The 24,920-nt window shown below is 35.6% G+C and overlaps 1 protein-coding gene across 5 annotated transcripts in view; it reads left to right on the top strand.

The window, feature by feature from the left end:
• The window catches only part of LOC131162549 (tRNA-specific adenosine deaminase TAD2), a 48,052-nt gene extending 23,371 nt beyond the window's left edge, over window positions 1–24,681 (top strand). Inside the window, exons 3-10 of one of the 5 annotated variants that reach the window (XR_009138855.1) lie at window positions 5,758–5,795; window positions 7,169–7,235; window positions 11,824–11,983; window positions 12,092–12,188; window positions 12,471–12,574; window positions 20,455–20,523; window positions 23,791–24,308; window positions 24,391–24,681. Coding sequence is in view for 4 of the 5 variants with exons in the window: in XM_058119149.1 (XP_057975132.1) it covers window positions 5,758–5,795; window positions 7,169–7,235; window positions 11,824–11,983; window positions 12,092–12,188; window positions 12,471–12,574; window positions 20,455–20,498 (510 nt within the window). In the remaining variant the exon portion in view is untranslated. Of the gene's footprint in view, window positions 1–5,757; window positions 5,796–7,168; window positions 7,236–11,823; window positions 11,984–12,091; window positions 12,189–12,470; window positions 12,575–20,454; window positions 20,524–20,986; window positions 21,317–23,790 lie in introns of those variants that run through there. The other 4 variants (XM_058119151.1, XM_058119149.1, XM_058119150.1 and 1 more) reach the window with 4 other exon arrangements.
• The last annotated feature ends 239 nt before the right edge of the window (window positions 24,682–24,920 follow it).

Below are 24,920 nucleotides of genomic sequence, written 5' to 3'. Positions count from 1 at the left end.
GTCACCACGAGCACTCCTTCTCCTTGGTTATGAAGATTGGTTCCTTGGAGGAATACCCAAGTCATAATTTTCAGGTATGTCATGTAGTTCATAATGATAAGAATGATGTATATCCCTTACAAATGATGTGCTTGTGTCATATCCATAATTATATTCTACACCGCCGCCTCCACCACCACCACTACCACCCCCCCCACCCCGAACCCCATCTCCAGCGCAACTATTACCATCATCATCATTTGGTGGGCTCAAACTAAGATTGTCATCACTTTGTGTACGTTGAGGGCTTGAACTTGAATCATCATGCGTGTTTATTGGTGGTTGATCACCTCCTTCTATAGTACCACCAACTTCTTCATTTAACCAATTTGAATTGTCTTGACCGTCGAGGAGTGATGTCTCTCTCTTCTCTAATCATTAACTTAAAGGATCATCTTCTTTAAAAATATAGTCCAAATTGATAAGATTGAAACTCTCTTCAATTTTTGGTTGACTTCTTCTCATTGTACGTTTTAACTTTAACCTCCTGTTGTAAAGTACGAAAATAAGTTTTTGTAGTCTCATGTACTTTAATCTATTTCTTGTTTTCGTATGGATGGGGCTAAAGGTGCTCCAATTACTCTCACAATTCGAAGCTGATGTGGTCTGGCTAAGAACTCTGATAGCTATTCTTTGGAGCTCGGGAGCACACAAGCCATAATGAATCCACCATTCGTCTGCATGAATAATTAAAAAGAGTTTTATGTCAGTATAACGTATATTTCAAAAGTCAAATTTGAACATAAAGAGAGAAAATAGAGTCATTCATCCATTATTTAACTATATAGCCTATATTTACCAGGATTGGTTTGTTTCACTGCCCTTTGAGCCAACGGGGTTCCAAAAGTCTCCTGCCTATCTCGATATAGTAACAACTAAAAAAGAATAACTGTGAAATATAATTAATTAATTAGATGTATTAATAATTATTCTTGAAAGTATTACAGAATACTAGAACAATTCATTATTCAATTTAATGGAACCAATACTTGATTAATAGCCTGAATTTGAGTATCTATATCGGGTACCAACTTGGTTATCACTTTTTTAACCCCATCCATGACTTCTATAGCAACTTCAGGAGACGGTGGGGCACTATAAAAAAATTGTGAGTTCAAAAAATATCATACAATTAAATTTAGAAATATATTAATCAATAGTTTTGTAATGTAACTATGCATAATTTTAAATTTAAAATAATAGGAAATTGCATTTGATTTACACTTACCAACAACTTGCAAATCTTGGTGCAATTGAAAACTCCACCGGTTGTCAATAATTTTCCAATAGTCTTTGTAAAACCGGCAATCTTTTTGAATGGCCAACACTACCCAATCAATTGCCTCGTATATGAAGCCCAAGGTTGGTTTTTCATCACCATCAACCAATTTAAGAACTCTCACTAAGGGTTCTTGCACTTTAATTATATTAGAGGCCTTTTGCCAAAACTCTTTGCCTAAGATAATTTTCTTCGAATCATATGTTGGGCCTGATTTTACCATCCCAAACCTTGAGTTTTTCCAAGCATCAGATGTAAACATTTTCTTTAATGCTTGTTTATGCCTGACAATAGTCTCCAAAGCAATGAAGTTTGTGGCAAATTGAGTGATGGCAGGACGAAGTAAAACTCTTTATTTGTGAATTTCTTCATGAAATTCACTATTTATGTGTAGTTGTAAATAAATAAATGAAGTTATTGTTCTTGCATCTTCTAAGACCTTCTTCACGTTACTTTTCTTATCAATATCTTCAAGAATAAGGTCTATGCAATGAGCTGCATATGCTGTCCAATAGAGATTGGGCCTCTTTTGCATTAATAATTTTCCTCTTGCCTTCATTGTAGCTTCATTATCAGTCACAACTTGGACAACATTCTCCTCTCCAATTTCTTCAACCACCTCGTCCATTAATCTGAAATGAAATTATAGATTTAATAATTACTACTATTTAACTAAAAATATGCAAGTTCATAATATTATTTGTATATACAATTAAAATTAGAAAATTACTTGAAATAATATTCAGTTATGTTGTTTGGCACATCAGAGGCTTCAATTGATTTATGAAACACGGTGCTTCTGTCGAAATAAACTAAAAAGTTTATAATGTGTTTTCTAGTTGGTCTTGACCAACCATCACACATAAGGGTTACACATCTCTCCTTCCAAATTCCAGCAAACGAAGCGATATAATTTTTCATTTCTTGATACTCTTGCTCCAAATAAATTTCAGATATCTCATAGGGTGATGGATCTTTCACCCCTTTCCAACCTCTACAGCAATATCTAGCATAGGCTGTATAAATGGAGAGTCAGTTACATTTGCTGAAATCCGATTATAAATTAGGAATTTTCCAACTACTTTTCCTAATTTACTTCTTAAACCTTTCAGTAACTTAGTGTTGATTTTTGGTTGTTTCACACTCTTGCTTTTTTCTAAAATATGATCCATTGCCTTTAGTCTAGCTTCAGGGGTATCAGAATTGATCCATTGTCGTCCACTACTTCCAGCTTCTCGACCACTATAAGATCGTGCTCCTGCTTTATTGAAACCACTGGTAGCACCACTGCCAGATCCACCTCCCTCTTCATAAATATTACCCCCTCCAATTGTTTTTGCTCAAAATCTTTGTCTCTCTTCCCATTGTTGCTGTGATCGTATGCTTTCTTGTCGAGCAAATCTCATACTTTCTTCTTCCAAGTCTTCTTCATCGCTCAAATTCTCAAAATCTCCTCTAATTTGGGTTTTTGCTTCTTCTTGCCTTTTTGCTTATCTCTTTTCTTCTTAGCATACTATTGTAAATGTTTCATCATTTGTTCTCTTACTTGTGTGGTCACATTTAAGCATCTAGCTACTTGACCCTTTTTATGTGTCAAGTGTTGTTTCAAGCATGTAATGCCCCCTTTAATTATCTTCCCACATAACTTACACATAATAACATGTGTATTATCGTCCACCGCAATACCAAAAAGTCATCCAACATCCTCACTAGGTAAGTTCTCATTTCTTCTATCACGTGACATATTGATAGACTTAATTTTATGATCTCTACACAAAACATAGAGAAAATACAGAGTTACAACCTTTCTACAAAAATGACTTGAATAATATAATTAGTAATTTAGTAAATATTAAATAATAAGTACTAAATAGTCCTTCTAATTTTAAATACTTATTACGTATAAATAAAATATAATATTTGATTAAAAATAATAAGTAATGTTTATTATTTTTATATTTAAATTAACAAAATTATAAAATATTAGATATTTTATTACAAAAAAAATATATTCCTTTATCTTTAAAAAGATATTTTCATTATTTTTTATAACTTGATTTTATTTTCATTTATAACTATAAGAAATTAACATTGTAATTTTAAAGGTGAAAAAGACTTTTGCTCTATTTTCATATACATCACAGCATCACTAATAGAGATCCATACAGTACAAATTGACTATTTAACTTTTTAAGCATTTTCTCAGTATATGGATTAAAATAAAAATTTTCTACAAATTCCTGTAGTAATTAGTAAAAATCAGAATTATTAATGTATTAACTATTAGGTTAAATTTTTTTTTATATTGTTATTAATTTTTACTTTATTTGATAACTAAAAACAAAAAATAGATCATGTAAAGATTTATTTTACCTAATTTTAAATTTAAGGTCAAAATGATGTTTTAAAACTTAAAAAATATTAATAAACAGGAAATATGTGATGGAACTAGATTTTCATAATTACCTTTCAAAAAATATAAGACAATTAAAATATTTATATATTAAGAAAATTTTATTTTACATAATTATTATTGATTTATAATTTTTTACTCTATTAAATTACTCTTTTTTTTTTTAATTCAATTTAACAAACATAATTTACAACAAAATTTAATTTAAAGACAAAAAAAAAAAAAAAACATAATGAAAAGTTTAAGACTTAAGTGCTGTGGCTGTTGAGTGTTGAGTGAATTTTTAAAGCTTATCTCATACGCTAGGGAGTCTGAGTGAGACTGAGAGAGGGGAGGAGCCTCGAAGGAGTGAAGGCTGCGAAGCACGAACGGCCGATGAGTGATGACTCCAAGCTCTAAAGTCGAAATCGAAGGGCTGGCTGGTAGCAAGTGCGACGACTGGCAAAGGAAGCTGCCGACGGGCTATTGGCGACTCGCAGAGGCGGCGGAGTTGCTGCAGACCTGTAGCCGGTGACTCGCCAAGCTGCTACAACTACAAGTCTGCAATTCACGAGTCTTGGAAGGCTGTGAAGATGAGTAGATCTGCTCACTCTTAGGCTTCGAAGAAATGAAGCCTTCTTATTACTTCAGCCAACAAAATTTCAAGGTAAGTTTTTTACTTTCTAGTTTGCTCTTTGAATGTTAGACTTAGATAGTTAGATTGAATGATAGATGGGTGGTTGGGAGAGGGGGAAAGCAGCGCTGCAGTAGAATTCCTTTAGGGATTCAGATTTCTGCAAGCTGTCAGCCATGTAATGGACGGTTACGAAGTGTAACGTTGGGGTAACGGCCGTTACGGGCCATTACATCTGTGAATTTTTTCCGAACCACATTATCGGCCCGTATTGGTTTCGGAGCCTTCGATTTCTGTTACGTATTGGCTGTTATGCTATGTAATGGTCGTTATTTAAAACCATGATGTAAGCTTAAAAAAAAATAATGGTGGGTCCTTATCTTTTTTTTTTTTTACTGTATCTTGAACTTTTGGACCTAGTGCTTTAGCTTTGAGTCACAAACATAACATATATGCATTGTGGTTTCATAGAAACCAACTTCATACTTGATACTTGATAGAGGTCGAATGGTTAGATCATGGTATATCTTGTTTATATGGCAAGCTTTCCCTTTTATATCAATATATGTTTGGGTTAAATGAATCATGATAGGATTTAGACCCGCTAAACTTGCTTCTAAGGCGAGCGCTGTTCCAATTATCTGCATGGTTGATTGATATTTGTTGAAATTTCAGTGTGTTTTACTATTTTATTTGTTGTTCATATTTCATATATGCATGGTATGGAATTGATTTTTCAAATTTTGAGTCGAATCTTATGATTCGATTCAATTCTTAATTCATGAAATTGGGAGTTCAATTCATGATTCAAGTCTTGATTTGGATTTTGGACCCACTGCCCAAAATTATGAAAATATACGTAAGTATAAGATGGACAAAAGAAATGAGAAAGTTTTGACCCTTTACTCTCATTCTAATCCCAAATCATGCCAAACAATATTTGTTGTAGGATTTGCTTCACCTCTTTTGATATTTCCCGAATCTTCCCAAGGTGTAATTTTAATGACTACATTAAAGTTTCTCCTCTTTTTTTGGGGATCTTTTTAAGTTAGGTACTTTGGCGTGTTGATAACTGGAGCCTATGTTGCCATTATGTGAACCATTAAAAATTGTGTGGTTTACTTGTGGAAACCCTTGTAGCATTAACTTGCACATGTGCCCTAGTGTCTGTTATAAGCAAGTAGTGTGTATTAGTGACCTGATACATGTGTCATGTGTGTGATAGTGGTTGCTCCTTCCTAGCTATGGGAATGCTATTATGATACACAGAAACCTGTAAATTTATTCAAATCAGCATGCTTGTACTAATTTTGGGCTTTATTTTTCGTAGTATAATTTCTTCTTAATGTTTTTGTCTTGCTTCAAATGCACTTTTTTTTTTACTTCTAAAGCTTGTTGCTTTCTCATCTGCAGGCGAAGCTTGCATTGAACAGCCTTGAAGTGCCTGTTGGGTAAACTCTGTTAATTTGTGTATTCTACTATGGTGCAACTTTATGAATCTTCTGAGGGTTTTCTAAATTTTTGGAATTTCATATCCAAATATATTACATTCTTGCATCTTTTACCACATTTTATTGCAATCTATTGGAAAATTTGCTCATTCACTTCCCTATGCATTTTTCCAGGACAAAATTCATTTTCTTTCCCTTTCTTATTTGGCATTTCCGTACTTAAAGTGTTGAAAATTGAAGACAGTATCAGTTGATTTAGTTCATAAATCATAACAATGCAGACTGCAAAATTAAGAGGGATTTGGATTGTTTTGGAGGGATTTGGGTGAAGACTGTAGACTGATTCAAGTATTTAGGGGGTTCAAAGCTTTTTCTGTAATGAAATTTCAGTTTTAGCAATCAGCACCTCAGAAACTAGAGTTGCTGTGGTTGTAGAAAATTGTGGAACTTAAGGCATTTGATAAAATCTACTTTTTAAAATTAACAAAGTTCATTTTCATTTGAAGTTTGGAAATGTCTGCCTAAAAATTAATTGTAACTGGATTGTACTTGCACATGAAATTAGGAGTTTAGGAATGTCTGCTGATGATAAGATTTTCCTTTAAATACCATAAGCTTTACTAATCAACTCCACTTTAGATAGAGATTGGATCTTAACATGAAGGAAGAGTTAACATAGTGGCTGGTTAATGAAAGATGCATTGACAAGCTTTTTTCACTTATTGTTTATTTTGGTCAATAATCGTGGTTACCAGAAATTATAATTTGTTGTTGCAGGGAAAGTGGGCTGGGTTCAGTCTCAGCAGTACCTAAATTAGGGTGCTACTAAGCATATTTCTTTTTTCTTGTTGAGCGGTTGAGCCTAGTTTAGCTCGCAGTAGTCTTGAATTATACTGCATGGGCTTATTATGTTACTATTCTACTTTATAATTATACCTTGGTATGACATTTTTGTGCATTGGATAATATTTCTTAAATGTTAAAACGCACTCTATGGACTTTGAGTTACATTTCAATTCAATGAATACTTTTGCTAGCATGTAAAAGAAATCAAGCCAAGCTTTGCCTTAAAATTTTTTATTCTTTGCAGAGCTTAGTTGAGCCAAATCTGGCTTATTCCCTGACTTGTGCTTGAGCATAATTGAATTTTAGGAAGCTTGGTTGAGCTTGGCTTGAGTCTATTATACCCTTCTAGGAAGGTATTTTTGCATTGTCTTCATGTTATCTGTGTCTTGCAGTTCATTACTCAATTAGATGATTGATTGATATTGGCAACACATATTTCTGGAGAATTGGCTTCTTTTGCTTTGGAGTACAGTTAGTTAAAGTGGCATTATTATTCCCTAATCATGAGATGTTTTTCAATTGTCTAGTTGTGTTATTGTTGAGGATGGGAAGGTGATTGCCTCGGGAAGGAATCGGACAACGGAAACACGAAATGTACTCTCAATGAATATTTCTCCTCATTGCATACCTTGTTTAGTTTCTATTCACCATATTTGCTTCCTTTGCTACGCTTAGCACCATTGCACCATAAACTTTATTATATGCTCTAATTTTAGTTTTTCTGACGTTTTTATTTTTGTATCTTTTCTTGGCTCTCTTCTTTTAAAATTTTATCTATTTCTACATTTTTGTCATGTTTTCTACCACTTTTTTTTTGGTTTAACTGCTTTTTGAGCGTCCTCGACTGATCATTGACTTTGTTTACTTGTATCACTTCCATTAGATTCACTTAGAACTTGTAGTTTTTAAAAAATATTAGTTATTTATTTTCAACTTCGTAGAAAAAGATGGATGATAGAAATTCTTATCGCTGATGAAATTTCAATCAAAAGATAGATTTGGATGAATATTCAAAACAAGATCTACAATTGTGAAATATCCTCGTTTTTGGTTTCTAATGGTGAAATTTTTCTTGAAATCTCCACAATCGAAAAAATGTGAATGATAGGTAAGTTGGGGAGCTCTTCGCATGCAACTTAATTTGTTGGATTCTTTTCAACCTTCTTCTAGGAACAACAATTGAATTATAGCTTAGGAAGTCTGTGGGGGTTTGTGTGTGTGGGTTTTTTAAAATAAAGCACTCTCCTTCATTTCAACCTTCTTCAAGAAACAATTGTTGGATTTGGGCTTATGGTGTTTGTGGGTTGTGTGTGGGCTTGTTTTTTTATTTTCAAAAAATTATAATTTTAATAGAGAAAGAATCTATATTAAGAAAATAATGTACTAAAATGTACTAAAAGGATCGGGAATCCTCCAAATAGAAGCAAAAAATCTTTCTATGTCATTGTAGGACTCCCTAATGAGCAAGAATTGCTTAGTTAATTGCATTGAGGCATTATCCTACTCAAAGAATAAGCGATTTCCTAGGACGCCAAGTTAGAGTAACTTGGTTAATAGAGCTTTCTTGGTCAGTTTTATAACTATTCTAGCAATTTCCTGAACATCAACTGATAGATGAGATGAAATTTTTAAAGGAATCAACTTGATGAGTTATTGGAAGTAGGTTATATATGCCCCTCTATAGCACAGTTTGGAGCACCAATGCTGTTTTAAAGGAAACATGATGGGAGCATGTACATGTGTGTGAACTATTGTGTACTTAACATTGTGCGCACCAAGTATTCCTTTCCATTGATTGTTGATTTGTTTGATCAACTAAGTCATGCTAACTACTTTTCACCGAACTCGACTTGCGACTAGGCTACTATTAGGCGAGGATAGCAGATAGTGATTAGCCTAAGGCAACTTGTGTAACGTGATATGGGGCATATAAATTCTTGGTGATGCCCTTCAGGTTGATGAATGTGCATGTGACATTCTGCACATTCATGATTCAAGTGATGTTTCATGACACCTTTACAAGTTTGTCATGGTGTACCTTGACATCAAGTCATCTATAGTTCTACTCTAGAAGAACATTAAGAGCATTTATAGAAGGTGTTCAATGGGTTGAAAGAGAACAACCCTTATATGAAGAAAGAGAAGTGGTCTTTTGCTCAGAGGATCATCAAATTCCTTGGTCATGTGGATGAGCAATGTCGTATCTGAATGGATATGGAGAAGGTGAGAGCTATACAAGATTGGAAGATCCTAATGTCAGTGAAGGAGCTATGTTACTTTCTTGGTCTCGTCAACTATTATCGAAAGTTCATGGATGGATAGTCAAGGAGAACTGCCTTGTTGATAGAACTACTAAAGAAGGGTCATAGTAGGAACTGGATAGAGAAGTGCTAGAGATACTTTGACAACTTGAAGGAATCCATGATGTGAGATTTGATACTTGCTCTTTCAAACATCATGAAGCCCTTTGAGGTACAAACATATGCATCGGACTATGCTGTTGATGGATTCTTGTTACAAGATGGGCATCCTGTTGAGTACGATAGCTGTAAGCTTAGTGAAGCTGAGCAAGAATTACACCACTCAAGAGATTCTAGTGGTGACGCATTGCCTTTGAGTGCGGCGGCATTACCTACTTAGGTCAAAGTTCATGGTGAAAATAGATAACTTGGTTGTCAATCATTTCTTTACACAACCTAAGTTATCTCCTAGGCATACCCGTTGGCAAGAATTCTTCCTGGAGGAGTTTGATTTCTCATTTGATGAACCAAGTCACAAATGCATTGAGCAAGGAGCCCTAGCTTGTTGATAACACACTTGATAGTAAGGGTACCACAACAATGTGGGGGCGTATTAAAGAGAATTTTGTCAAAGATAAAACTGCCCTAAACCTCATGAAGTTGGTGGAAGAGGGCAATGCACGTTAGTTTTTGGATAGCTATTGACACATGGTAACTAGTTCTCTGTGCGCGTCAGTTTTGGATAGCTATTGACACATGGTAATTGGTTCTCTGTGCCTCAATTTGGTGACCTTAGGAAAACATGGTTGGGAGAATGTCATGACACCATATGGGTAGGCCTCCTAAGATGACATCACAATTTGGCATTGTTGAAGCAGAGGTACTACTGGCCACACATAAGTAATAAGGTGGTTGTGTACAACCGAACTTGTCTCACCTACCAGCAAGACAAGGTTAAGGTTGTTAAGCAAAAGAAGATTGCAGGGCTATTGGAGCCCTTTTTAAGTACCAATGAGACTGTGGGAGAGTGTCTCACTAGACTTCATCACAACCTTCCCAGAGTCAGGGATGCAGGGTTTATACTCATGGTTACAAACATGTTCTCGAAGCACGGTACTTTAATACTTGCGTTGATCACTATTCATTCAATAAAGGAAACAACCCGCTTGTTTTTCAAACATATGGTGAAGTATTGGGGCATTTCCAACACATCGTCAATGACTAAAACACAAAATTAATAGAGAACTTCTGAACAGAACTTTTAGAATCGTCAATTCACGACTTGACATCTCTTTGAGCCACCATTCGTAGACAAATGGACAGATAAAGAGATTTACTGGCTTTAAGAGGAATATTTGCACCCGAAACAACTCAAAAAATCTATAATAGTCATTTTGAACTTATATTAGTCTAGCAACCGCTATTACCTCACACAATGACAAACTGTACAGAAGGGAAAGTTTGAAAGCATACATCTTCACAAATGAATGGAGATAAAATTCGTAAATAGCCCGAGCTTACTTGGAGAAAGCTTCCAAGCAAATGAAGAAGTGGGCAGTTCAAGGGAGTAAAATGTTGCACTTCAACATTAGTAACATGGTGCTTGTTAAGCTCCATACATAATGGATCAAGTAATTATGAAGTCGTGATAGGATACTTCTTCGCAAATATAAAGGACCAGTCCCCATTTTGGTTGAAGTCAAAAAGGCCTTTTACATGGTTGATCCTCTGGTTTGGATATAGGTGCCTATGTTCCAAATGAGTTGCCTCAAACCATTCACCTCTAACACTAAAGAACCAAGTGGTAGTCCGTGAAACTAGAGCACCACTGAAGACATCGCCACTGATGGAAGAGAAGTTGTTCAAATCATAAAGGAAGAAGCGCTGCAAGTTCTTAAGGAAGTGGAAAAGCTTTGGAGATGAAGGCATCAATTGGATGTCAGTGGAAGACATGAAACCAAATTTGGACAAAGTTGAGGAGTACCTAGGTCAATGTCTACGAGGATGTTGACCGCATAAGTGCGGGAGAATGTCATGAGCTAAGCTTGTTTAGGGCATTATGCTTTCTTGTGAGTGCTTGTCTTGTGTATATGGAATGGTTAACCATCATGTAAATAGTAGTTTCAGTTTTATTCTTTGGGTCAGATAATTCCTTAGTATAAAATGGGAATATGACTCCTTGGTTAGTTTGATGTTTTCATAGTGTTAGCTAGAATAATGTAGAAAGCTCTTTAGGGGAGGGAGACTGTTCATCGATCATTGTAAAACTCACTAGCTTTTGTGAACGTGTTTAGCCTAATAGCCTCCCTCGCTACACACACGTTGCCTACTCAGTTTTAGTAATGAATTGTGTTGCTTTACTGTATACCATGTGGCTCTAGTCTACTTTCATGCTTGTTAACTGCTTCCATTGAACATTGTATGTGATGGTTAAGGATTTGTTCATGTGATGAAACTGCATTACTTTCGATTGACTAGTTAATCAAGACTGCTATAACTAGTGTCACACAACTCTTCACAAGGTGTAAAGTGTTTGGCCTATGACAGTTGCAATTGTCTATTATGAGATACTTGACAACAGAAACTAGAGAAGTAAACAATGAATCAACTCTTAAACCCCTATCGGTTGCTATAAAAAATTATATTAGACATGAGAAAACAAGAACATTTTGCCCTTAACTAGAATTTGGATTTGCTTTGATACCACATCACAAATCTTAAACCTAAGGATTAAAAACAAAAAGAAAGAAAAGAAAGAAGAACAGGAGAGCAGATGACAGAGTTCCTACTGATTCTAGGTTACTTATCTGATTTCACCATCCTTTATGTATGAATCTGATTACAGAGTCATGAATGCCGTTGCAACACTTCATATACCACGTATACCTGCATCACTGCTTAATGATACTTTTTTAATTTTAGTTTATTGGTTATGCATGCAGGCAACCAGACATGCAGAGATGGAAGCTATTGATATTCTTCTTGAGCAGTGGAAAAAAAATGGATTTATGGAGTCAGAAGTTGCTAATAAGTTTTCAAAATGTAAGCTTTATGTGACATGTGAACCATGTATAATGTGTGCAGCAGCCCTATCTATTCTTGGTATGCTCATTAACCTTGCTACATAATGAATGTTGGTTCTTCTATGCCTTTATTTTTCTTTATTTGGAAAAACCTGGTCAATGAGTGGTTACACTCCCAATATTTTAGGTATAAAGGAAGTATATTATGGCTGTGCAAATGATAAATTTGGCGGATGTGGTTCAATATTGTCATTGCATTCAAGTAATCCTGAGCCAGCCATGAGGTTTGTTTCTAAGTCAATTGTAGTCACTCTGTAACATGCTCAGTTGGAAGCTCTATGAAGGCATTTTATTTATTTATTTCATGTGAGTATTTTTTTTCTTGAATCATGGATGTGAATAGGAAAGCTTTGAATTATGAAGAAAAAAATGAGAAGCATTTGTAATGGCAGCCATCATACTTATTGATTCCCCACTAGTTACCTTTTCATGTATATCTTTCTAATTTGTAAGCATGGCAAATAAATTGGAACTGATTGGCTTTAATTGTCCTCATTTTGTGACAGCGCTGGAGTACCACAACAGAAAGGTTTCAAATGTACTGGAGGAATCATGGCATCAGAAGCTGTCTTTCTGTTTCGAAATTTTTATGAGCAAGGGAACCCCAATGGTATGTAATTTTTCCTGTTTTCCCAGGTGTTGCTTAATAGCCTTTTGAAATTGCTAAAAAAACAATCACAACCAACACACCAGAAAAGTGTTCACCTGATAGTTAGTGAAATGACCACAATTTCAACTGCACAAATGCTAATGCAAGTATGCAACGATATTACCACAAGTGCCACATTGTCATGGCATTACTTTTGCTGCCACAGCTGCTGCTGTCTATTGCCTCTATCACTTCCACATCTCTAGCAGTGATAATAACTTGGCAGTATGACCCTCATAACCTCAACCATGAATGCCATTGTGCTCGCAAACAGCATGTTGGCTTAGAAATCCAACCACCATGTATTTCTGGCCTGCACCATTCCACTACACATGTCACTGGCAGCATCATTTATCTATGATCATCACCATGACCTATGGCACCTGATTATTGCTGTCAAGCTGGGGTATCATTGCAGTCTCACTATTTTCAGTATAAAAACAGTAAGAGGTGGTATAAGGTTTTTTTTTTTCTTTCCTCTGTTCTACAATCACTCTCCTCTCTCTCTCTCTCTCTCTCTCTCTCTCTCTCTCTCTCTCTCTCTCATATTGGCTACACTCAACATGGTATCAAAGATTCAAAGGAGCAGCATCCCTAGCAGGGTTTCTTTCTTCTCCCCTCTATTTTCTTCCCTTTTTCCTTTTCTTTTCCTTTTCCAATTTCTTATGACATATTCATGATTAGACCAGTCAAGGACCCAAGGTTTGAGGCAAACTAGAATCAGCTTGTCTATGCCAACAACCACTAGTGTTAACACCAATGCTATAGGTACGAAGCATAGTGGTCTGCTCCAGTGTGGGTTGTCTTCTCTTGCTAAGTGTGGGTATGCTGCTGTTTCCAGGGTTTGAAGCCCAAGTTAGACAATAAAGCATTTTTCACTAGGTAGGTTTTGAGGGGCCTGTTTTTAAACTGCGTCTTTTTCAGCTGTCTTTGCTGGTGTTTGGATTGCTGGTTGTTGCACCTGGGTCCAGCTTGATGTGATAAAGTTTTATGCACCTCTACGCCTAGCCTTTGCTACTAGTTCAACATTCCTGCACCTTCTTTTGCCTGTCCTGCTGCAGCGTCTCCTCTTTGAATGTATTGTCTTGGTGATCCTTCATTGGATAGTCTAAAGACACTTGTTCCTAATTTGATTTAGTTCTCATTATTGGGATTGTTAGTCATCTTCATTGGAAAGCATAGTCCTATTTTAGTTCATTCTGATGTTTGGGGTCCTGGTTCTATTATTTCAGAAAAATTGTGGGTTATTCTGTGACTTTTGTGGATGTTGATGATGATTATGCTGGGGTTACCTGGCTTTATTTAATTAATGATCAGTCTGAGTTGTTTTCCTCTTCTCTGTCTTTTTGTCTCTGAAGTTAAGACTCAATTTAATTTGCATGTTCTCATGCTTTGTATGATATAATTTTATTCCTTTCAGTGCATTTATGACCAATGCAAACATTCTCCATCAATTGTCTTGCACTCATGCCAGCAGAATGGAGTTGGTGGGAGGAAAAAAAATAGACATGCTATTTGAAGTGACTAGAATCCTTTGATTCTTATGAATGTTCCTGAACATTTTTGGGCTGCACTGCTTTGTTGTTTGATTAACCATTTCTCTTCTTTTGCTGTTGGGGGATGGACACCATGTTCAGTTCTCTTAGCATGTGATCCTCCATTTCTGTTGCATCCTTATAGCTTTGGCTGTTATTATTTTGTTCATCAGTTTACCCTAAGGATTAATAAATTGGATATTTGTTCCATCCTATGCGTTTTTTTTTTGGTTTTTTTGTTTTTTTTTGGTTTTTTTTTTATTATTTGTGCAATCAAAAGTGGTACAGTCGTCACTTGCTTTGAATTTGATTCTACATTTGTGCAGATGTTACCTTATTTGAATCTACTAATTATTTTCAGTCCCGCTCGATCACTATAACTGGATAGGTCCTTTCCTTTTCAGTCTTCACAACCATCCTTCCACTCTTTTCAATTGAGCCTTCACCATCTTCCATTCCTTCTGTTCTATCATTTGGACTGTTTGAAGCTTTCTACATGATGTTGAAGGTTCACATCCACCAGATTCTGCCACAAAACCAATTGTTCGCTTGCTATCAGTTTCTTCCCTGCTTGATCTGCCTTCTTCAGCACCCCCTTCTAACTTAGATTTTCACATACTACACAAAAAGGTATGCATACAATTACTTATACAATCATAGATCACTTTTCTCCGTTCCATAAGGCATTTGTTGCCTATTTGTCTTCTATCTTGGTTCCTAATTCGGTTTCAGAAACTTTTGGCCCAAAGCAGCTGTAGAGGCAGACATGCTTGCATTGTGCCATTATGACACTTGAGACCTTGTAGGTCTTCCTTTTGAAATGTCTGTTATTGGTTACTAATGGGTATACACCATCAAAGTTCATGCTGATGATGTGGTTGATTAGCTGAAGTCTGCTGAAGTTTTATGTTGTTGCAATGAGGTTCAACTTTCATTTTGTGTAAAACCTACATAATCTTACTGGGTTTGTTTCAACCAACATCTGTATAATAACTTATTAGCTATTTGTAAGTCGGCTATTGTTACTTAATCCTATTACTAAGTATTTAGTGCAATACAACAGTTTGAAAAGCTTGTATAAATAAAATGCAACATGTTATGTAGTGAAAGCAATGAATATGCAACAGACTCTTTTGTTTAATACTTAGAAAAAGAAATTTCATGAAGGAAGAAAAGAGATACAAACTGGGAGATAAGATATCCTCTTAAATCATCGAGTGTGGAAAGATACAGAAGAGAAAAAAACTAGAAGAAGAAAAAATATCAAGTCAACAGTGCCTGCCAATATCTCTAAAAAAATCTAGAAAACTAATCCCTTTGAAGCAACTAGAGGAGAAAGCCCATGGTGAAGAAGGAATCCAAATCTATCTCAAAGCAGCAAAATTAAGTGACCATTCATTAAAAATGCAGACATTTCTTTTCAACTGTATGCCCCAAAAGACCGCAAAACAACACAATCCCACAATTTGTTATCATCATTACCACTCTTGAACCCTCCAAAAGAAGCAAGCAGAAAAGCCTCCGATGAATCTAGGCATACCCAACACCCACCAACAAAGTCCAAGCTGCCAAGCAGTGCAAGAAAAATGAGTGTGTTTTTGCACTATCAAAATAGTGCGCAAACACTTGAGGATGAAGCCTTATTGGCCCTCATACTTTGTAGTAGATTGTTAGTGTTAATTCTGTTAAAGATTAATAATGCAATTAATATGTTGACCTTGGAACGAACCTTTGTTCTTCAATGGTTAACGTGTGGAGAAGACATAGAGGAACAATTCAAACGATTAAAAAAAAAATACAATAAAAAAAATCTGTTGAAATTGGTGTATTCCCAAGAGGGGGGGGGGGGGAGGGTGAATTGGGTATTTTAAAATTTATTCTTTGGTTCAATTCAAATCCACAATGAGTATAGTTCAACCTAAGGTCTGTCTAAACAATTCCAAAACCAACAATAATTTAACTGAGCATAAATTTAAGTAGTGAGAACAATCTCATTATTTCCCAATCAATCGCAATAATTAAACATGCACACATTCATAACTGATTTCAATATAAACATATGTGTATAGGAATTTAGGTGCAGACAATTTAAAGTGCAACAATAAAAATCAGACACCAGATATAATATCGGGGTTCGGCCAATACTGCCTACGTCCTCTCCTCAAGCTCACAAGTAAAAAGATTCCATTAGTTGCTCACTTACGGGTGGAGCACACCGATTACAACCTCCACTCCTTACTGGGTGAGGAATACCCCTAGTCAAATTTATAGGGCTGACCCCAACCTTTACAACTACATCTAACGATGCAACAGGTCTTCCTAACCGGGTCTGAACTATCCGGTGTTCTCCTAACTGAGTCTGAGCAATTCGAGACTTTTCACTGGGCAAGTCTCCCTCTTCCAACCACCGTCAGGAATACAATAGATAATTGAATAATTTTTGCATACAACACAAGTGCTTCTTACACAAGCAGATATGTACCACAATACAGCCAATAAGCACAATGCACTCACGTATGATATGAAATTAAACTCAGTGTGAGTATGTATATTTTTTAAAAATATTTTGAAATCTTTGAATGAGATATTTATGATTAGCACTTCAAAGATTTAAACCCAACTAAATTTCTCCAAAAATATTTTCAATAAAAGGTGTAGGAGAACCTAGGGTTTTGCTTTCAAGCAATTTTTGTAAGATAAAGATATATCAATAAAAGTTCAAATGCAAGAAGACTAATCCGAGCACAAACTATATGAATGTAAAATACGTGCTTAAGTTTTTCAAGAATCAATAAATTTTTTTTCAAAGTTATATTTATCAAGAAAATGTGTGGAGAAACTCTAGATTTACTCTCCAAGAATGATTTGTAAAATGAGAGTAAATGTAAAACTAAATTTTATGCCCAAGGAAATAATCCTCCAACAATCTTCAAATGCAATAGATTTGCAAGTGAAGAAAGTGAGTAAAATCAATGCTCTCTTTCAACAAAAATTTTTCTAAAGATTTGTCAAGAGAATAATGAAAAGAGAGTAAAGAATATGAATAAAACACAAAAATATTTTGGGAGGATTTTTCTCTCTAATTTCATGCTTAAAAATGAGTAATGGGGGGGTATATATAGACCTTGGAAAAGATATGACCGTTTGGGACATAGTAGGAATTTTTGAAATTGTTTAATGAAAAATTAACCCGGTTTAGCGCAGTAAAAATGGTCTGACTCGAGAGGTTCGGTCGACCTAAGCACGGTTCGGTTGACCGAACCAAAGGTGACATAGAACCCTTTGTTGGTTCGGTCGACCGTGACAAAAGGCTAGTTGGCCACTCATAAGATTCGAACGACCGTGGTCATTTTGAACTAAAAGACTGGTCGGTCGAGGGCAGTGGAAAGGTCAATTTTAAAGGACCGATCGACCGTGGAAGCCACGTTCAAACTAGGTCGATTGACTAAGCCTTGGTCAACAAATTGACTTCAAACAAACAGTGCTTTGGTCGATCGTTGGATTATAACACAAGAATGGTCGGTCGACCAAGGGCATTGAAATTTACTATTTTGCCCTTAATTTGACCTAAAGAAAACCAATGTCTGTCGACCGTCTTTCTATCATTCATCTTAGCCCTAATCTTTGACCCTAATCAATTAGTTATTAAAATTTTTTTTTTGTGAAAAGTGCTAGTCTTCAGGGTCTATCTACGGTCATCCTGAGCTTGGCATTCACATCATGCATGCTATGCACTATTACAGACCAATATAGAAAACAAAAATGCATTACAAAATAAATCAATAAATGTCTTCTTCTTTTGCTCTTTGATCTTCCCATGGAACACGCCGGATGATATGATTTTTATGTTCCGCCTAGCTTCCATCTCTTCCTTATGTGTGCCCTAAAATGTTAAGTCTGCTCAAGTATTGAATACACACATAAGTAACTTGCGGTTTGTCATTGTCAAAACTAGGGATTGGACTCAAAAAAGTCAACAAAATCCTAAAACCATTTAAGGTCCAGACCTTAGAATACCTCCTGCATGAAGATCAAAGAGCATTGAGCAAATTGAGCAATAAAGAAGGCTCACCTGCCTCCCAATGAATAAGATTCTTTCAAAAATTATATATTCAAGAACAGAATCCCCTCCAAATCATAGAGAAGAAATGGGCGCATCATGTAGCTCAATGTGCTGAAAAAGATGAGGGATGTTGACAGAAAAATAAGCATCCTACGTCTGCTTGCCCTCCTAAAAATGGATACAAGAGCGATCAACCACTTCATAATTGAAGAAAGAACAAGCAAGAAATCTACAAAGAATCTCCATGGACTCCTGTGTAGCTCTAATACCAATGTTAGCATCATGGTCTTAAATTTCCGTTAAAATTTTCGATTTCCGTCACCCTCGAAATCGAAATGGCAATCAATTTCTGTATTGCATAATTTCCGTTGAAATCTCAACGAATCATCTGAAATTTATCGAAATCTTGAAATTTTAGCGAAACTTGTCGAAATTTTAACTATACATTGAAATTTTGTCAAAATTCAAAAGAGAAATTTAGGAGTGAATTGAAATTTCTATCTTAATTTATTTTATTTATTTTATCGAAACAAAAGATTATTACAAGTGTCGTTGAAATTATATGAAAAAATAAACTTACGATAACATTGTATTTAACCATTCATGTCAAAATTATCATTATTTGTATAATAAATAATATTTAAATGATTTATGAATTTCATTTGTATTAACTGAATATGTTTAATGTATATTATCTTATAAATTTGTTTAATACACATACTATTTTACAACTTTTCCACCTCATACAAAACATATATGTATTTAATTTGTAATATATTAGTCCTAAAACTTATATTATTATGTTTGTTAACCATTTCTAAAGTTTCACAAAGAATTCCATGCTTCACTACTAATTTCCATTATTTTTTCAAATCGAAATCGAAATTGACATCGAAATTGAAATTTCCGTCAAAATTTCCGTTCTTTTGGAGCTTCGAAATTTGAGTCAAAATCGAAATTTAATACCTTGGTTAGCATTCTAACCATTCTCTTGTAAGCCAAATTTCTTTTAATCATCGTATGCCAAATGGAATTAAATTTTTATGAAAACCACTGTGATCAGTTATCCGCTAGAGCAATGTTTTCAGACGACAAATCACCAAGACCTAGACCCCTTCGCCTTAGATCTAAGAACAACCACCCAATATTAAGTAATCCCTCCTCACACCTACCCTCCACTAAATAAAATCCCTCATAATACTCTCGTAAACTGCCACCCTAGCTGGAATCTTAAATAAGGACCGAAAAAAAAAAAAAAGAGACAGAAAAGCAACCCTAACTCAAGTTGATACATCCACCCAAAGAAATCACTGCACCATTCAATCCATCAAGACACCTAGACACTTTAGCAACTAGTAGATCCCACAAACCCAAGGCCAATCATTACCCACTCAGAGAAACCCCTAAATAAGTCAAAAGGCCAGTGCAAATTGCCACAAACTGCTATAAAAGCAATATCTGAAATACTAATTGAGCTCAAATTAATAGCAGTGGTGCCATTTATTCAATTCCAAAACTCTCGTAGAAACATGAGCTTAAGAATATTACAAAAGAATTCCCTATCATCTCGTATAATCGGCAAACTGCAAATGAGACAGCAATCTCCTCACTATCCACAGCAAACCCTTGCAAAAAAAGCATCTATCTACATGTCCTTCTATCAACCTACTTAAAACATTTGCTAGTAACAAATAAAGAAGGGGCCAAAAGGCCAACTTGCTGTTGTTCCCTCAAAGCAGAAAGCTGGTCTTAGATTCCCAATAAAAATGACAAGAAAAAGAGCAGAACTGTAAAAGCATCCCTTATACAACTCCACCTAGATCCAAAGCTCCTTTTTTTTTTTCACCGCAACTTTATTGGAAAAACTCAAACTGACTCAAGAATGCAGTTTTTCTAAAAATAACCCTCTTACCTTTCGTCCTATGCACCTCCTCAATTACCTTATTCATCACCAAATCGGAACACAATTTACCTATCACCAACTTATGTGCTCATAGAATGCAAAACTCAACCTATCAATAAAAACATTTGCAATAATCTTGCACACGCTTGTCACAAACTAATAGGCCTGAAATCCTTCACCTTAATTGAACAATTCTTCTTGGGTGGCAAATAACAGCATAGTACAAGTTCAATTAGTGCTCTTACTAATTACTCTATTAGCATAAGACTATTGGAAAACCCATCAAATTGCTTTCCATAAAGTCACAAGCTAATATGATTATTAATGTTTTTTATTTCAGCTCCAAAGCCCCACAGACCACTGGTTCAGCAGGTATCAAATTAAATATGCATGCGCGCACATCTTTCAGGTTTGTTCTTATGCACTCATTTTTTAAGAATATTAAGCAATAAAGTTTATTTGATTTTTACTTGGATTCTGTTTTTGGATTTTCCTTAACTTACAATAGCTTATTTTCCTATGTTGATGAAAAGGGATACTCTATCATTTGTTTGTGATGTATGTTGCTGCGAATATAGAATGCCAAAGTAAATATGTGCAATCAATGAATAAATTTCCTTGAATCTGGTACGGTAGAGCATAAAGAACAAATTGGAGCTTGCTGCACCCATTAACATTTGACAACTCATTGAACTTGGTTCATAACTAGGAGGCACTTTGCCATTGTTGTCTAAGCACCAGTTTGGCAATGCCCATTAAGTGCACCACTTGGGTGTGTGTTAGAACCAAGACATTGGGCAAAGTCCCCAAGTAAAATGTGCTTATTATGCATGAATTTTTACTTGCCTTACTTTCTGTCTAATGCTTTGCAGTCTTGGAATGTCGTGATTTTCATTAATCATGATGTACTCCACTAGGAAAAGAAGTCAAGATCGCCGAGAGAATGTCAGTGTTAACGACTCAGCTCAACAATATAGTTAAAGAAATTTTTTAGGCTTGGGAAATTTTGGGAAATCATTAGGTGATATTGATTTATACCTTAAATTGCAAAGTAGTGCTGTATCAACTTTTGATGTCTATGATGATGCCTTCATTTTAAGAAGTTGCTATTTTCCAGTGATTATTGTGTAAATTATGTCCTTGCTAGGAAATTTTTATTGGGAACCATGGATTGAGAGTAATTGATTCAATTTTTCATTTCATTTAGTGATGCAAATCTTATTGCTTTTCTTCCAGTTTCTAGTTACTAAGCTAAAAAGAAAGAAAAAGGAAACAAAGAATGCTATGTGGATCACTGGATCCCTTCCTTTTGTTTATCCAATGCTTGCTTTGCTTGTTCCGCCAATTCCATATCTGAGTTTAGAACTAGAAAGGACAAGCCATGGCAAATGTGCAACAGTGAGGAATCAAGTTTTACCAGGGTGGCTCACGGAGATCCTCACTATGCTTACCAAATTCACTTGGGGGTTTTGGACTGGCAGCTGGACTGGGTTTTGCCAGCTAAGAAATATGCCCCATCGACCTCCACAAGGGTGCATTCTGCCTTGTGCATTGCATTTATGGCAGGACATGTGTGGATCTAGGATGTAATAACTGATTAGACCTCTAAGGAGTTGACAGGAACTGGCAGTGCTTGTGTCACTGTAGTTATATGCTTCACTGTCACAAGGCCACTTTTTACCTGCTGCCTCTGATTTACTGTGGTTGCAGCAAGGGGGCTGCAACCACCATCTGATGAGGACCCCTCTGTAAATCCTCAAGGTATTCCAGAAAAGGATTAGAATCCTGGAGAAAGAATGGATCCTGTCTTCTGTAACTAGCCCTGTGAGTACCCATGTGGTGTTGTAGCCCTCCTAGATGCTTCATTATGATGGCATTTTGTATGTGATGCCTGAGCCCTCAAACAAAGAATCTTTAATGAGATGGGACGGAAAAAGTGAGGAAAATGAGGCACAAGGGAGGGGAAAGGTGAGTAGTAAAAGGGAGTTTCTTTTCTGATGCAGCATTTTGTGCAAAAGTTGCTGTGCAGCGGCTCAATATAGAGCTCCAGCAGAAATTATAACAGAAAAGTTGGCTAACGAATCCTGAGGATTCAAGGAACAATAAAGAATGACTTCTATTGTTTGCAACGACAGTGTTGTATGTGGAACCTGATTTCTAGTACATGGAGTATTACATAAGCAATACTCCGGGTGCAACTTTTATCTGTGGCTTTATGGGGGGAGTGAAAGGGTTATAACCCCCCCCCCCCCCCCCCGCCCCGGGGCGCCACCCTTAAGCAGTAGAGTGAAACTGTTGAATACGAGGACAGTGAGAGAAAAGGGTTAGGCCATTCTACTTATTGTTGAGTAGTGAATTCGGTGACCTGATCTGATTCTGAGGTTGTAGGTAACCTCGTAAATCTTGTATTTTGTTTTTTTTTTTTTTTTTTTTTTTTTCATATTTCCTTTTTTTCTTTTGTCTACTGGTTTTGTTGCACTTTTTTGTGACATATAAAAGATTCAAATCTGATTTTTTTTGTGAATGAACTGTGAAAAAAATTGCTACAAGACCCTATAAAAGGGCATTCTAGGTGTCATGGGCAAAGCTTGTTCAGGGCATTATGCTTGCCTATAACCGTTTGCCTTGTATACATGGCATGGGTAACCATCATGTAAATAATAGTATAGGTATTCCTTGAATGTGTTTATGCCTTTTGTAAGATGTGAGTATGACTCAATAAATTTTATGTTTCCTAGTAGCGGAGTTAGAATAGCATTGGAAGCTCTTTAAGGGAGAGTAAGTGTTCCATCAATCATTGTAAAACTCACTAGCATTTGTAAGCGTCTTTAACCTACTTGCCTCCCTCACTAAACACATGTTGCCTACAAAGGTGTTGATAATGAACTGCATAGCTTGAAGAGTTCTTAAACATGTAAAAATCTAAGACTAAATAACCCAATTAAAAAGCAAAAGACATCAAGTCCCAGAATTAGCTGCAGCAGTAGCATGAACAGTACCTCCCGCATTCATCATAAATATTTTAAATGAATACTGCCACAGCATGTGACAGAAAATATTGGGTTATTCAACCTTTATTCTAGACCTGATGTTCCTGCATTGAACTCCCCCCAATTAGAACAAAATACCTACTCACAAGTTCAAATGGATCTTCCTACAATCATATAGTCGTTTGCTCTGATCGATGTAGAGAATTGGACCTCCATCGAAGCTTGTGTACCTGAACTTCGCTGCAAATTTTTCGAATCTTATATTGATGCTGTAGTGAACCACTCCAAGAAAATAGATATCTTGTGCAGACTTATTCTCTGGTCATTCCCAAAGAATTGCACAAATTTCAAGCAATGCTCATTATTTAGCCAAAACACCAAATTTGATAGAAATATTTTATCACAATAGCTTGGATGTATTGAGTTTATTGACTAATTCCAACAAAAATCAATATAAGAATCTAGCAAAAAAAATTCTCAATTGCAAGATCAACAAACTTATACCTACCTCTACAACCTTGATATTCCATGTCTTCAACTATTTGATCATTAGAATCTGGAAGTGGATTGAGTGGTCTCTCGACCAGGTTTTTTCACATGATTTGGGATTATCATGCCTTTATATATTGTGGAATATGGTTGTACGGTGTCAACTTTTTTAACTGCATTGATATCACATTTTTCAGGACATTTGCCAAAAATTCAATCTGCAATAACTTCCTCACAATTACCATATATGGGTAGAGACCAACAAACACAGGAAATGGCTTTGGAAATTCATGAGCGTACGAGGTCACTTTTGGATAAAGAGCATTGTTTCAAAATGTGGTCTTGCCCACAACGGTAGTAAACTATTGTTATTTTGGTACAAAGTCTTGAACCCAAGGGGGAATGTCGTTCTCTCATTCTCACTCCTCTTCCTCTGAAGTACTTGTACCAGGCTGTCCAGTTCTGATTGATGATAGCTACTGATTATCACGAGCAAAGGTGGCTCTCAAAAAACTGTGCAGGTTGAAGGAAAATCCTTCAATCTGAGTTTGAGACTAGGGAAGGATGGTTTTGTTTCTTTGTCTGGGAGAAAGCTAGTTTGTAATCAATGGATTAGGATTTCTTTGGCTACAGTTTGATGGTACACAGGTGGCTAGTCTGCAAATTTTCATGAAGATAGCAAATATGTATTTTTGGCCTACTGAAAAATTTGAAGGTATATTATAGTTTGCATTATGGTGCAATAAGCATCACTTGTTCCTGCTTTACCCTTGCCTTATAAGCAGTTTTTACTGCAGGTTGCTGGGTAGGTAGCGTCAAATGTTAATGCTAGTATATCTAGGTTGAATTCAGCGATCTGTTTGAAGGATGGTGAACAGGCAGACTAAAGGATGCAAAAAGAGGCTGAAATAATTAAACTTATTGAAGAATATCGGATCTTTAGGGACTGGATGTGCTGCTGATAAATCTGGATTTTTACATTTTTGTTTTTTCATTATGACTTCAAAAAGTTGACTAAAATCTACTATAGTATTGAAGTTCAATGTGTTTTTATATGTTTTCTGTTAAATGAAATTTCTTTTCTAGAATTATTGTATTGACATTGAGTGAAGTCTGAACTTGCATGATTCCACTAAGTTGATATTTTAAAATTATAAGTAGTGTTTGAAAGCATGAATTTTAAGATTTAAATTTAGAAAGAACTTAATATAATTTTATTCTATGTTTTGTTCAATTTCATACAAATCTAAAAAATTCAAGTTCTAAACTTTATAATTTCAAACACAAAGTAAGAGTTTGGAGACCTCAAGTTTGGCCAAAATAATGA

Source organism: Malania oleifera, chromosome 8 (assembly GCF_029873635.1).
Source record: "Malania oleifera isolate guangnan ecotype guangnan chromosome 8, ASM2987363v1, whole genome shotgun sequence".
Classification (NCBI taxonomy): Eukaryota; Viridiplantae; Streptophyta; class Magnoliopsida; order Santalales; family Ximeniaceae; genus Malania; species Malania oleifera.
Note: the sequence above shows the minus strand (reverse complement) of the source record. Positions and strands in the feature narration are given on the sequence as shown.